The sequence below is a fragment of the Rhineura floridana genome, chromosome 3 (genome assembly GCF_030035675.1).
Source record: "Rhineura floridana isolate rRhiFlo1 chromosome 3, rRhiFlo1.hap2, whole genome shotgun sequence".
Lineage (NCBI taxonomy): Eukaryota > Metazoa > Chordata > Lepidosauria > Squamata > Rhineuridae > Rhineura > Rhineura floridana.
Genome location: NC_084482.1, coordinates 130,272,131 through 130,287,646, shown reverse-complemented (window position 1 = coordinate 130,287,646; position 15,516 = coordinate 130,272,131). Strand labels below are relative to the sequence as shown.

Below are 15,516 nucleotides of genomic sequence, written 5' to 3'. Positions count from 1 at the left end.
GTCAACTACACCTGTTTCTGAAGAATGCAGATCTGGCAATGGTGACACAAGCCTTAGTTATACTACATCTAGATTACTGCAATACACTACATAGGGCTGCCTCTGAATAGTGCTTGGAAACTACAATTGGTCCAGAACACGGCATCCAGGCAATTAACAGGGGCTGCATATGGAGAGCATGCAACTCCATTGTTGCATGAGCTAAGGACCTTTAAAGCCCTGAGTGGTTTAGGATCAAAATATCTGAAGTACTGTACCACCTTCTCCTATAGGAGCCTACCCATCTACTGAGATCATCTTTAGAGGCCCTTCTACATGTCCCAATGTCCACAGAAATATGCGGACAGGCCCTTTCCAGTGGCTGCGCCTATGCTCTACAATTTCCTTCCAAAGGAAGCTTCCTCTCAAATGGCCTTCAACAAGTTAGTAAAAACCTTCCTTTTTAAGGCATTTGGGCTATGCATTGCTGCCTTAATGAATTTGATTTTAAAATAATTTTACTGTTTTATTCTGTTACTTTTAGCTGCTGTTTTAATGTTTTAAATATTGTAATGGTGTAAAATGTTAATCTATTATTTTATCTTTATTATTAGCTGCCTTGAACACCCTGGAGAAAAGGCAGGATATAACAGTTTTAAAAATAAAATATAGCAGAAGCTGCTGCAATTCTACCCTGCTTCACTAACTGCACTGTTCCCCATTTGTTTCTAGACCCAATTCAAAGTGCTGATTTTAACCTTTAAAATACTGTATCATTCAGGACCAGAGTATCTGGGGGACAACTTTCTCCCATATGTCTGACCACACATTAAGATTATCTACACAGGATCTCTTCTTAGTTCCAAACTCACGTTTGAAAGAAACAAGGAAGACAGTCTTTTCTTTTTGGATGTTATAAAAAGTAGCAGTTAGTCTAAAACCAAAGAGAAAACTTCTGGACTCCTCCTGATGTCCACACTGGAAAAAGGCAGAGTGCTAGAACCCAAGGCCTGCTGTGACTAGTCCTTACAAGGGCAGGCAACCTCCCCACTCCCAAGGGCCACATGTAGGTCTGGGGGAGTGGACAGATGCCAGGGGCAGAGCCATAGTAAAAAACAAGCTTTAGCAACTACCATCCCATTCTATCAGTCCTAGAAACACTCTGCCACTTCACACACTTGAACTTCCAGACATAGTCATGTGGGAACATTATCTTTAAGTGCCTATTTTATTTAGATTCATAGGGTGATGTCTACCAACAGTAATACTCAGCACAGAACAGCTTAAATCAATGGACTTCAGTAATTACTCCAAATATGACTTAAATGGATTTCACCCCTATTATTGTGGTTCTATCATATAGAGAAAAAGCATCCAACATGATTCCCCCCCCCTCCAATGTTTGGACGACACCTCCCATCTTATCTGACCACTGGCCACACTGGCTGGAGGCCAACAACATATGGAGGACACCACACTGGCCACCCAGCAAAATGCTATCCAACCAATGGGTGGCCTTCCTTAGTTTTTTGTCTGAGGTGACTGTTCTAGGGAAGCAGCGGATTTGCAGTGGACTCCACCTGTTGGTGTTAAAAGACAAAAAAAGACTCAGCAAGCAGCTCTAATTTGGAGCGGCTTCTAGAAGGGATACGGATGGGGAGAGAGGCCCTTTTTGAAGTAACAAAGGATACTGATTGCTAGAGTTAGATTTGTTGCAAGCAGGTGCAGCTGCAGGAATTCAGAAAGCTGCCGTGATAAGATGTGCTAGCTGGCAAGCTTCTGGAAAATGAGGTACAGGATGATAGGAAATGCTGCTGGCCAGCTCAGACCAGCAGAAAACTTAGAAGTCTTGAAATAAGTGTTGGTATATTCCCCGCTTGCCTTTCCAAGTGCACAACTACTGCAAAAGATCTTCTGTTTCCCTCTCTCTCCCCAGCCGCACCACAAACAGTACTTTTACAAATAGTTTCTTTTACAAAAGAAAGCACAAAGCAGCGGAGGCGGAGAGACTAGCAGAGGCATCTGAAAGCACCATCAGTAACAGGTAAAAATGGAGGACTTGCCTTCCTCTTTTTCTCTAGTTTTAAGTCAGGACTGTACACGTAGACAATTCTGCAGGAGTGCAGAAAAAATACAGAATGTGGCGTTGGGTGCTGTGTAAGACACACCATAGCTTAGATTACTTTTTTTTAATGGACAGATTTATAGTGGAAAGGATTATCCATAACTATTAGTCATAGTATTAAACTAATCCAATAGGCAGTAGGATACTGAAGACAACAAAAAAGGGAATCATTAGCTTTTTTTTTTAAAGGCAGATGGTAGGCCAGTACTGGAAACAATGAATGTAGAACAAGATGAGCCTTTCAGCCAATTCAGAAGGATCTTTCTTGGATTATGTTTTAACAGTTATGACCCAGTTAACTGTTGGTCAGTGAAGCATGCTGTGAGACTCACAGACAGGGTTTTTAGCAGAGAGAGTGAAACCTGAAGCAGAAGGGTTAAGCTGAAAGAACAGAGCGCCAGGTTTACCAAGGTCAGAAGCTGGCTGGGAAGTAGATAAGAGACATCTTGCTGTGTCTCAGAGTGTGGGGGAAACTGTCTGTGAAGAAAAGAACTGTGTCTAATGTCTTTGCCTAGTAAAGACTCTTACAAGAAACTTGCCTGGCCTATCTTATTCCTGTTCTAAACGGCTCTTGGATTCCATCCGTGTATGATCTATACACGCACACACGCAACAGGGGTTATGGGCCCAGCTTATCGTACATGGTAGCGGGTTCGAGAGCTGTTGACGTGGCGTTGGTGCGGAGAGAAACAAAGTGCGAGAAAGAGGCAAGTAAGAGTGGGCAACATGGCTGTAAATCTGTCATCCGGGATGCCGATGGAGAGACTGAGTGCTGTAAACTACTCCAGCTGGAAATGGAGAATGAGAGCAGTTCTGATTAAAGAAGAGTTGAATGATGTCGTAGAAAAACCCCCTCCGGCAGCTCCTTCAGCAGCGTGGTTGAAGAAAGACAAGAAAGCGAAGGCTTTTATTACTCTGGGGCTATCTGATTCTCAACTGTTGCTGGTGAGTAATGAGCCGACAGCTAATCAGATGTGGGAAAAGTTAAAAGCCGCTCATGTACAGCAAACTGCGGGGAGCAGGCTGTGCTTAGCACGAAAACTTTATCAGATGCGTTTTACAGATGAAGTGACTATGGCAGAGCATCTGGCTGAATTTCGGAGATTAAATGCTGAGCTGCAAGATAGAGGAGTGCATCATAGTGACATTCAGATGGTCTATATCCTGTTATCTTCATTTAATCAAGAATGGGATGTGCTGGTCTCGAGTCTGGAAACTTTACCTGACGGACATCTGAATTTGGACTTTGTGGAACAGAAACTTCAACAAGAGTGGAATAGAAGACAAGAAAATAAGAAAACAGAGATAAAAGAGACTGTGACTGTGGCTGAACAACAATCTCAAAGAAGCAGGCAAGAGACTAAAATATGTTATTTTTGTGGGTCACGTGGACATATACAGAGACATTGTTTAAAGAAGAGGAATAACAGGGGCTTTGAAAGTCAGAAAACAAGCGTGAACTTTGTTTCTAAGGAAGACAATAAACTCATTAACTCTAAGTGGCTTCTCGACAGTGGAGCGTCTAATTGCCTAATCACAGACTCTAGTTTATTTTGCACTTCAAAGCCGACGCAGGAGAAGCTTTATCTGGCTGACGGATCGACTCAGGACGCGATTGCAACAGGCACACTGAAGATGGGTAATATGGGAATTTTAACAGATGTATTACTGGTGTCTGGTTTAAAATATAACATTCTATCAGTGAGAAAATTGGCTCAAATAGGTTGTAAAGTTACATTTGAAGGGGATAGATGTTTTGTGAGAAAAGATGGTGAAATATGCATGCAAGGGAAATTACAGAACAAAACGTTTATGGTTGAGTGCAAGCTTGATAAACACATGTGTGCTTGGATAGGAGTTAATAAAGATAAACATGATAATTGTTTCCATGAATGGCACAGAAAACTGGCACACGCACATTTCGAAAAGATAATAAACACCCCAAAACATAGTCAAGATTTGAAGTTAACACATTGTGAGCATGTGGATGAGTGTGAGGTATGCTATAAAACAAAAATGACTGTGACTCCTGTAAATAAGAGCTGTGAAAGTACAACCACTGAACCTTATCAGCTCATACATGTGGATTTGGCTGGTCCTTTTCAGTGCTCAAAAGGTGGAGCAAGGTTTTATTTAGTGATTGTGGATGATTTCTCCAGATTTACACATGTGTTCTTATTGAAAAAGAAAAGTGAAGCAGAAGAGAAATTGAAGGCATTTATACAGAGAACAGAGACACAATATGGGGTTGTTATCAAGAATATCAGATCAGATAGAGGTGGTGAATTTACCAGTAATTCATTTCAAACATATTTGGAAAAGAAGGGAATAATACAAAGTCTCACTGCTCCCTTCAGCCCATCCTCCAACGGAACGGCAGAGAGGAGGAACCGGTCATTGCAGGATTCATTGAGAGCAATGCTAGCAGATGCTGATATGAATAACACTTATTGGGGTGAATGTATTCTGTACACTGTTTATATTCAGAACCGTCTCATGCACAGAACAATAGGCATGTCTCCCTATGAGAAACTGACTGGAAGAAAACCCAGGGTGAAACACATAGAACGTTTTGGGGCAAAATGCTGGGTACATATTGCAAAACAGTCAAGAGCTCAAGCAGGACGCATTTTGGGATTTCAGAATTCATATTATAGAGTTTGGTTGCCTGAGAAACAACAAGTAGTGTTAAGCAGAAGCATAAAGGTGATAGATAAACCTTGGAAAGACAGTCAAACAGTGATCCTTGATAGTGCAAACAAGCAGGAAGCAGCTGATGTTCCTTTTGGACGACAAATTCCATTAAAAACTGCATTGACTGATTTGATACATGGTGGCAAACGTACTGTAAAAAGGCTGAGAGGTGAAGACATGACAATGCAAGATACAGAAATGCCAAGTACTAGTGCAAACACAGGTGCAGGTCCAAGTAAAATAGAGAGTGAAGAAGAAATGGAAATAGATGATGTCAGGAGATCAGAGAGAAAAACGAAAGGTCAACCACCTCAGAGATTCACATTTAATATTACACATAAGAATGATGAGACAGATGAAATTCCAGTAGAATGGGAAAAAAGAAGGACCAATAGACAAAGAAACAATGGATCTAATGTGGCAATTTTGTGTTGAGGAATGAAATGTAAATGTATTATCAAATGAAAGTGAACAAACATGAATCTGTGAAATCTGTGTAAATAAAGAAATAAAGGAACAAGAACTGAACTGAAAATGTAAATAGAAACTGTAAGAAAACAAACCATGTACTGATATGTATTGTAATGAAAAGTTAATGTTGTAGAAATGTAATAATTGTAACATGAAGTTTTGTAATCTGCGAGTCTCAGGTGGGGGCTGTTGGTCAGTGAAGCATGCTGTGAGACTCACAGACAGGGTTTTTAGCAGAGAGAGTGAAACCTGAAGCAGAAGGGTTAAGCTGAAAGAACAGAGCGCCAGGTTTACCAAGGTCAGAAGCTGGCTGGGAAGTAGATAAGAGACATCTTGCTGTGTCTCAGAGTGTGGGGGAAACTGTCTGTGAAGAAGAGAACTGTGTCTAATGTCTTTGCCTAGTAAAGACTCTTACAAGAAACTTGCCTGGCCTATCTTATTCCTGTTCTAAACGGCTCTTGGATTCCATCCGTGTATGATCTATACACGCACACACGCAACATTAACATATAACATTAAACTACAGCACTAATGTTTTAGTCTCCCCTGCTCCTGACTGTGCCACACAGGGGAGAACACAAGGCGCGAACAAACCAGAATCTGTCTTGTCATTACGTGTGAACCTGGGCTTGTGGTTTGTTTGGACAGAAATAAATCATGAGCCTTCTTGAGTCTGGGCTTGCATGTAACACCAAGCCAGGCTGTGGCTTGCTCCTGCCGTATGCCTTCCCCTGTGTGGTACAGTCAGGAGCAGCAAAGAGCAAAACACTAGTGTTTAAAATAAATGATGGTTTACCTTTATGTATGAACCAGCTCCACAAGTGGGTGACCCCTGCTGAAATCTCAGAAACCTGAAAAAGGTTTTCAGTGGTTGGGTGTTTAGTGCTCTGCATAGCTGCTGTCTCCTCCCATGGAATAAATTATGCAAAACAGTCAAGATTGTGAAACTATGCAAATACAAACTATGCAAATAAGAGGAAACCATGGAACTTGAGCAGATCTGTATAATTTAGGTCCTGAGACAGCTTTTCTTGGCACAGAATTTTAATATTTTTAGCACAGAGTACACCCAGCCCTAGGTTTAGCCTCTCATCCTTTCATCCTTCACGTCTGCGGTCTGAAGGACAAGCCAAATACAAAAAAGATGTAACCCATGTCCTCACAATCGACCCACCTCAGACATATAGTAACTTTACTCACACCATTCTTCTCAAGATATGTTGCCAGACAGGGGGCTTCTCTGGCAAAAACAGAGCTCAATAGCTCTAGCCTCCTTTCCAAGACTGGGATATAGTTTTTGCTACAACAGTGCAAGCTACCAATTCAAGACTGACTTAAATGTTCAAAAACTGGTACGAATGCTTAAAATCCTGTATTCCTACAAATTTCAGAGTGAACAAATCTGTCTCTTATATAAAATCAAATGATTTATTCACCAGATTTAACAGTCCTAGTATGCACATATCAGAAAAGTATTCCTTGGCTCCATTACTCACCATTCTCATCAAGTAAATCTTCCTCATCATCCCCATCATTGTCCTCCTCCATTGCTTCCTCCTCCTCTTCCTCCTCCTCCTCTTCCATATCCTCCTGCTCCAAGTCCGGGTCCACGTCCGGATCACTCCCTGAGATTGACTCGTCCGACATGATTTCCAACAGCACTCTCTGTGCATTACCTGCTCATGATCTATCTTAAGGCAGCCCTACAAGAACAAGAAGGGGAAAAAAGAGGAAATAAAAACTAAGCATCCATAAATTGTATAGTATGATACAGCTTAACCCCTGTCCACTGAAAGCTTTTCAGATCCTGTAATTGCTAATTGGGACGTTTTATGAGTACACAGTTTCTTCAGGGCAGTGATAGTCATCATCCCCACCACCACAAAATATTAAGAGGGAATAAGAAGTATAATGTCTTCATCCAAATTGTTTCTTCTAGGTTACAGCTAAGTATGTTAACAGTATAACCAGCACCCAGGGTAGTCCAGAGGTTCTGCACCTCTATGATAGAATCATTTGCAAATTAATTCTCCAGAATGACATCAAGCAGGCATGAACTCTTATTCTGGACTGTCTTTGAATCTATTCTAGCTGTTGTTTTTCTTTTAAAGGCAATATAAAAAACATTCTAAAAACATGCCTTTGCTCTCTTTTGTCTCAGTATCTCAAAAGCTATTCTTTATTCTCCTCTCTCTCACAACCTTATATTGCAGAGGTGACTAACCCCCAGCCTAAGAGCCTGGTTCAGCCCCCAAAGCCATTTTGCCCCCCCCCAAAGACTCTGCCGATTTTGGAAGCAGTGACAAAAGGAAAAAATAGTGGTGGGATGGGTGAAATTTAAACAGCTCCGTCCAGCCTAGCATGCTGACAGGGATACAGATCGCCCTCTTCCAGGTTATCTGCATGGGTCAGCTAAGGAGAGGGGTTGTGTGCAACTGTGTGTGTGTGTGTGTGTGTGTGTGTGTGGTGTGCCCTGTACATGTGCATGCAAGAGGGTGTGAGGTGGTTACACCAACTTTCTATCAGAGCCACTAATGGTATGCAAACCCTAGCAGGTAGGCCAAGAGTGAATGGAGCCCTTAGGCAAAAAAGATTTAGCATCTCCATCCCATTACAGTGCTGGATAATCTTACCATGCCCCCCCCCACTACTAACTAGAACTGTTTGGAAGTAGGCCAAAGTACATGAGATGTGGTAAAATTCTCCTCGGTAGACACTAGATGCGATCAGCTCCCCATGCAGCTGGATACACACCACTTGGTAACATACAACGGGCTAAGATTTTGCTTTTTTGACTTCATATTAACACGGCCTTAGAGTTAGCTACTTGTACACCTTCCTTCCCGTTCATGTATATATAATTAAATTTACAATTACATGTAACACAGACCCAGTTCCGGGGCTGGATCCAACTCATGGCACATTTCCTCCCAGCCTGCAGCCTCTTCTTGGCCCCTTCTTGCAGCCAGAGATGAGCAAGCTCCTGAAGGGAGGAAAGAGCAATCTGTCCCTCATCCAGAAACCTGCTGCATTTCCAACCTGGGCAGGAAGGAAAAGACACCTCTTTCCCCTCTGCTCAACATGGAAGCCAAGCGTGTAGGCGCACACACACACACGCACACAAATGGGCTGGCAAAGTGTTCGCATTTTTAATTTAAAATGAACTGAAAAATCCTAAATGAAATGGAAATGGACTGCCTTCAAGTCAATCCCAATTTATGGCTACCCTATGAATAGGGTTTTCATGGCAAGCGGTATAACTGAAAAATCCTGAATAACCACACACAAAGACAAAGTAGCCAAACTGGAGATCAGTAATGCAAAAGAAACATAAATCATTAATGGTAAAGCAGGTGAACAACAGAAAACTAAAGCCAATGAACAGAAATGTTAACCATTAAAGGTTCAATTCTATTGGGTGTGCTCGAGTGCAGGAATTTTTATGCAAACTTTTAACAAAAATACTTGGAACAAACAAAACAAGCCAATACCCTATGACAAGCCATTGGTCACAGATTCAGCTTAAACAGGGAGGAAAGAATCAATAATCTCTTATGCAGTTTGGTAGAAACATATAGTCAAGCCTTCTTAGAAAACTGGAACAGCAAAGAAATGGTGTTTTAATCCTACAGTCATTTACTGCATGATTTAAGTGTTGTTTTTTGATTTGCAAAGTGCTGAACAGCTTGAATCCTATTTAAACCTATACATCTAAAAGATCAACCCTGCCTCATACTCTACTACAAGTCTCTTAGCTCAGCAAACTTGTAGAAAGAATTTTATATTTCAATCAGATTGTGTATTTTAAATATGGATGTTTATATGTGTAAATATGGATGTTTGTGTAACTAGTTTTTATACTTTGTAAACTGCTTAGAAATCTATGATGGGATTAAGTAGTATATAAATTAATATAACAGAAAAAACCTCCCTTTCCACATTTATTTGTCTTCCAAAGTAGTTCTGCATATCTATCACATAGGATTCTGCAGGCGTTCTAGGGAATCCATCAGTTCACACAAGGCACACACCAGACCTGTTATGCCAAGCCACTGCCCCTTACAAATTGAGAATGGCCTCCAGGATGTAACCAACACTTTCCAGGGGCCACACACTGCATGGAGGTTATCAGTAATGGCAGGGAAGCAAGCATTCAAGCAGCATGTCTACCATTACCAATCAAATAATTCCTAAGCCATATTACCATCACTCACATCTGAAACTGAATTGCTTGCTACAAATCAGCAGTACAAGCATGCTAAAGTCCTCTGCTAATCTGTCTGTTAGCAGCATGGGCAAATCCACCCATGCTTCCCACAAATACACACTCAAAATCTACTGCAAACAAAGACATTATCACCTCCACTCAAGTACTATCTTCTCCAATCTGTGTGCAAGTGCTCTCCTGCAAGAGCTCCACACACAAGTCAAATGCAGGAAGTAATCAAGAAGGCATGTGCATAATGAAGAGTAGCATTTAAAGTAAAATCACTCAGTGACTATTTATTCTGGGAAGTCCATTTAGATGGTTTTATTTGTTCTTAGCAACATACTTTACAAACCTACTTGAATAATGACTGCATGTGAGAAATGTATTTCCAATGGTAAATTCATCAGGTGAAATTTTAACAACATTTTAAATAAGCAACATGTGCAAAAACTACAATGACTACTATATTCCACTTTATTTCAAACCTCTATAAACCACCAAAAAAATCCCAAAACAGAAAACACAAATGGCCACTTTGGAAAGTTGTGAGCAAAATAAAGTGCAGAAAGTTCAAGTAATCTTAATATACCAATATCTGGAGTCCATAAACAGGTCCCAGTTGCTTGCCATTTCTCGAGTCCACAAGAGCTACTCTAACAAAAGTATTATTATTATTATTTATTAAATTTCTATTCTGCCCTTCTTCCCAGAAGGAGTCCAGGACAGCAAACAAGAGACAAAACACTAAAAACATCTCTAAAACTTAAAAAAAAAAAAATCTTTAAAAAACATATTTTAAAAGCAATTCCAAAACAGATGAAGACTAGTATAAGGTCTCTACTTAAAAGGTTTGTTGAAAGAGGAAAGTCTTTGGGAGAAGGAATTCCAAAGGGTAAGTGCCACAACTCTAAAGGTCCACTTGCTATGTTGTGCAGAATGGACCTCCTGATGAGATGGTATCTGCAGTAAACCCTCACCTGCACAGCACAGTGATCGACTGGCTATATAAGGAGTAAGACAAACTGGGGATATAAGGGGTACAGAAACATAGGCAGAAAGGAGAAACAAGACAGAAAGAAAAACAAGGGAGACAGAGAAGCCAGATACAAAACAACTCCCTTAAAATAAAGGCAGTGCTAAATTCTGATGTTTATTGTTTCTCAAAAGCTGTTTATTCCCTTTTTAAATTAGCCAAAAATCTGTCTTCCAAGTAGAACAAGATGGGAGTATACGTCTATTTTTTTCAACTTAAATAACCAGGTTGAGTTCAGACCTTCAGTTGTAGGGATGGCATCTCCTACAAAATCCACTTATGTTGACCAACCCACCTGGATTTAAGCATATTTTCAAAAAGTGCAAAACATGCCCCTCCTCACGAAAAGGAGAAACCCACTGCTGTAACATAGTATCTAGCTACAGCTACACCTATGATACGTCCAAATCCGGTAGCAAAGACAAAATAACAATACACCTTAGTATATTCATAGAGTCTTAAAAAATGTCTCATAGTTTCATCCCATTTATCATAAAGCACAATAGCTGAAAATAAGGAACTATTTCAACAGGTGAATGTAATACTATTGCATAATTTAAGATAAAATCTTTTAAGGCAATTAAAAACTAGGCAAGGTTTTTACACTGACAATATTCATACTAATAAAATAAGCAAAGGCTAGTAAGGTTATGAGCTACAACTTAACAAAAGAAATGCATTGAAAAATAGATCCCACTGATTTTACTGGGACTCATATCAGCTTACATTAATGCATTGCTCACTGGACTAGTTCATAGTTAGCTTATTAAAATGCTCTCACAACTAACTCCATAGCTACAGCTATAAATAAATACTTTTGTTCTAAAAATGTTAAGAAACCCTTCCAGGGCCAATTGAGGGTCATCTCCTCTGAGGGTTTTGTCATGTAACCAGCCCTACAGCTCTGCACCTCCATCCCAGTTCCTAGTAGCTGCCCTGTTTCAGTTACATAAGCAGTGCTTCTCTGGAGGGCTTCCAGCCAGCCTGGCAAACTTTAGATATGCAACATTAACACTGCACCACAGGCAGGTAAGAATCACAGACATTAACCTGCCCTCATTTCTCACACAAGTCTGACCCAGTTCAGAATCATCCACCAAGAAGAATTACATAACCACCAACACCTACATCTCTGGTTTTATGGGAGGTTATTCCATCCTACCCCTATCTCACACCAAAACACATTCAACATTGAATCACAAATGATGAACAGATTACCTTCAAAAGATTGGTTGTAATTTGCCTAAACTTCCCAACTGTCTCTTACTAAAATAGTCTTGTCATCCACCTAGTATAGAAGGAAACACACAGCCAACTGGCATTTTACAAGTACAAGTTGAAGAGGGGTTTATATATTCACACACACAAAAAAAGACACACCCCCAGAGTTTCAGACTTTTATGACAAAAGAAACCTGTTGCCTGGAATAACTTGTAGAAATGGTAAGGTTCTGTGAAAAGGGAGCAGGGCTGAAAGAGGAGGAAAAAGTTGACAAATTCTAGTTCATTACATAGGAAACAGAGGGAAGCTGTTAGAAGCTAAAACACATATTAAAATTAAATTAAATTAAAATAAAATAAAAAATGAATTGTATCTTTTCAGGGGGTGCAAGAGCATATTTTGGAAATCCAAGGGGTGCTGGCAGTGGAAAAGGTTAAGAACCACTGCATCAGGAATAGTTTTAGTTTATCAGTCTAAAAGTAATCAGGTTCTACCATTTTTGACTAGTCTTGCTGGCCAAGCCAAAAATCGTAGGTGCCAGCCCTCCCACCTGTCAAGCTCCCCAGCCTTTCCCAAAAGAAACACCTTGCACTTTACATTTGGAAGAAGGTTGGGTGCTTGTTACACACCAGAAGGTGACTCTACACTAGCAGCAGCGAGTGGCTTTGGTAAAACTTGTTGTTAATCAGGGATGGGAAACCTGTGGCCCTCCAGATGTTGTGGGACAAAATCCCATCATCCCTGACCACTGTCCATGCTGGCTGGGGCTAATGGAATCCAACAGCCTCTGCAGGGCCACAGGCTCCCCATTTCTGCTGCAGGTGATGGACCAAGAAAATGAATAAGCTTTATCCATGAAGCACTTTTGTAACATTATGTTTGTTCAGTCTTTGAAAATAACAGTGCACTAAATAAATATAATATATTTCACCACTGCCAGTACAAGAGCAGACACATAGAGACTTAGACCTTAACTAAGATCTGCTGGCAGGAGCATCCTATGACCAGAGTTCCACTAACCGGGCAGTCAGGACAGGGGAAGTGGGGGAGCATTTTTCATCTGTCTCTTTCCACTGCAGACCTTTTTCCCTTGGAAATCTGCTCCAGAGCAGAATCAGAGGAGGTGCAAGGAAATGGAGAAGACTGGTGAAAAATGTTGCCCTGCTTCTTTACTCCATGGAAGGCTCCCACTGGATCCCACTTCCCTCCACACATGGAAAGTGCCCCTCCATTCACAGAGGGTTAGTTAAGATCCAAGTTAACGTACTTCCTGAAACACAAGAAGAGTTCAGCTTGGGAGTGATAACCTCTATCAGTTTTTGTCTTGACAAGAAAGTGCTTTCTTTTCTATGCCATTTTATCATAGAGTCCAATGCAGTTTATGATGCAGAATTATGATACAGAATTATGATACAAAGCCCCTCCTGTAACTCAAAGCATAGGAACAGTTTGTATAGAGTGGCCCAGAGAGAATGTAGGGCTCAGACAGCATATATCTCTATAGATAAAAAACTAAAGGCAAATACTGAGCATGGGGTTTATTTCTGCATAAAGTACTGAGGATTTGGATATAAATTTGTGTAGGCTTGGCCAACCACATTTTACGCAACAATCCTGCCTTCAACTAGCAAGATACTGGTGGGTGCTTAAGACATTTTGCACTTCTGATGTACCTACACTAGGATGCAATCCAGTGCCAACTTAAGCACATCTATGCCCATTAAAATCAACAGATTTAGTTATGCCCAACTCTGCACAGAATCAGGATGCATAGCCACTGAAGGTAACCAAACTACTTAGTTGGCAACCATTAGAATTTAACAGTGCTTTCTTTGCAAACAACTAAGAGAGTCCTAGAAAGCAGCAACACTAAACCAAACTAGTATCCAACAATGGCGTGCCACAGTGACGTTCAACACCTTCATTAATGACTTAGAAGGAGTGGAGAGCAAATTCATTATATCTGCTGCCAATGGAAAATGAGAAAGAAATACAAATACTACAGAAGAAAGTATTATAATACAAAATTATGTTTGAGAGAAAAACTTAATAGCACTGGGCTGATATTAAGCAAGAAATTTCTTCCTGCAAATGAAATAATAAGCAGATACAAGATGTGGACAAAGTGGTAATGTTCTAGCAACAATGAAGGATCTAGATGTTAGAAAAGATAGGCAATTAGCTTTGCATTTATAGACACATTACATACAAAACACTGGAGATAATAGCACCATTCTGCACAACACTGATTAGGTCTCACTCAGTTTGAACATCAAGTCTATTCTGGTCGCAATATTAAGGATCACACACAAAAAATGGAGATGTTCACAATAAAGCTTGTAGAGGATATAGAAGGCAACAGAGAAGGATAAAGAACTGGCATGGTTATCCTAAGAGAAACATTACGGGGTGGTGAGCATGACAACAGTTTGTGTGTGTCTAAATTCTACCAAAAAGAGACTAACTGGGAAGAGTAAAGATAGGCTTATATTACAATAAAAAAAGGTTCCTCGCCGACCATAACTTTGCCAAAATGTAAAGGGTTGGGAAATAAAATCTTGCCTAAGACTCTCTGCCTAAGCTTCATAAGGCAAGGCTGAACAAGTGTCTATCAGAGATGGTGATCCTTAAGGTCTTTCATGTGCCTCCAGGATGTTAGAAAGAGAGCTGACACTGAGAATACAATTCAAATAACAGGTTCTTCTTCACTTCAGAACAATGTAAGATTTAAAAGAACAGGAAAGTCTAACTACATTCAAGAAGCCTAACATTCTTGCGTCTTTGGATATCAAAAAACATTGAAAAAGTATTGCATGCTAAGAGTGAGAAAAGATCATCATTACTTTCCAACGCTGTGCTAGAATGGAAAAGAAGAGTTACATAACTGTCAGCTTTCACTCTTGACTCTACGCAAAAATCTAAATCTACAGTGGTATCATTATACAACAAAAACTGATGATGACAGAACAGACTGGATCATGAATCACAAAGTTCCTAGTAGCATAATATCTCCATTTTTACCTCTGCATTTCATAAGGTGCCTACACATACCATATTTCAATAAATATTCTGAGACCCCAATCACCATCTAAATTATTGAACAATACAAGTGAAAAAAAATCTTGCTCTAACTTGGATGTTGAAAAAACAAACCCAAGTCTGGCATGAAATTTTTGAACATTTAAAAATCCTACTAGCCCGCAAGCAAGTCAATGCAGCGAGATGCTTCTGCATGCAACCAAGGGCTGATTTGGCCTGGGATTTGTTCCTCCTCCAGGTAACCTTATATTACTTATCCTAAACCTCTAGCATAAAAATGTAAATATTTTCCTAAGAAGTTCATAAGATGCTTAGTCAAGTTGTGTTTTCAACCTTAGTCCATTTCCTCATCAACATATAATTTGATTTAAAATTAAACTAACCCTGTAGCAGCTTTTGTCCTTAATCAACCAGTCGGTCCATAAAACTCTAGATCATAATCATTCTCTCTATTTCCATGTGAATATGTGCACACAGTGAATAACACACTAACAGTGCAATATTATGCATGTATGTTCAAAAATAAGACCCATTGTGTTCAATGGGGCTTTTGCACAATAAAGTGTGTACCAGATTGCAATCTAAAACCTTCATCACCTCTTTGACCTTCAGCATCTGCAACTTTCTAAAAATGAATTGCCTAATGCAGAGGTTTCCAAACTGTGGTTCATGGACCACCAGTGCTCCATGGGCTTCACACTAGTGGTCCATGGTGTGTTTTTGAAGAGCAATAGCAGTGGCTGC

General features: G+C 40.2%; 1 protein-coding gene across 8 annotated transcripts in view; it reads right to left on the bottom strand.

Annotated features, from left to right (window-relative positions):
* Positions 1 to 15,516, bottom strand: part of RAD54L2 (RAD54 like 2) — a 93,159-nt gene that overhangs the window by 61,214 nt on the left and 16,429 nt on the right. For 5 of the 8 annotated variants that reach the window (XM_061617901.1, XM_061617895.1, XM_061617896.1 and 2 more), the window contains exon 2: positions 6,766 to 6,972. In XM_061617901.1, coding sequence (XP_061473885.1) covers positions 6,766 to 6,916 — 151 coding nt within the window. In that variant the 5' untranslated portion in view covers positions 6,917 to 6,972. Of the gene's footprint in view, positions 1 to 6,065; positions 6,090 to 6,765; positions 6,973 to 8,159; positions 8,245 to 9,629; positions 9,650 to 15,516 lie in introns of those variants that run through there. The other 3 variants (XM_061617900.1, XM_061617897.1, XM_061617903.1) reach the window with 3 other exon arrangements.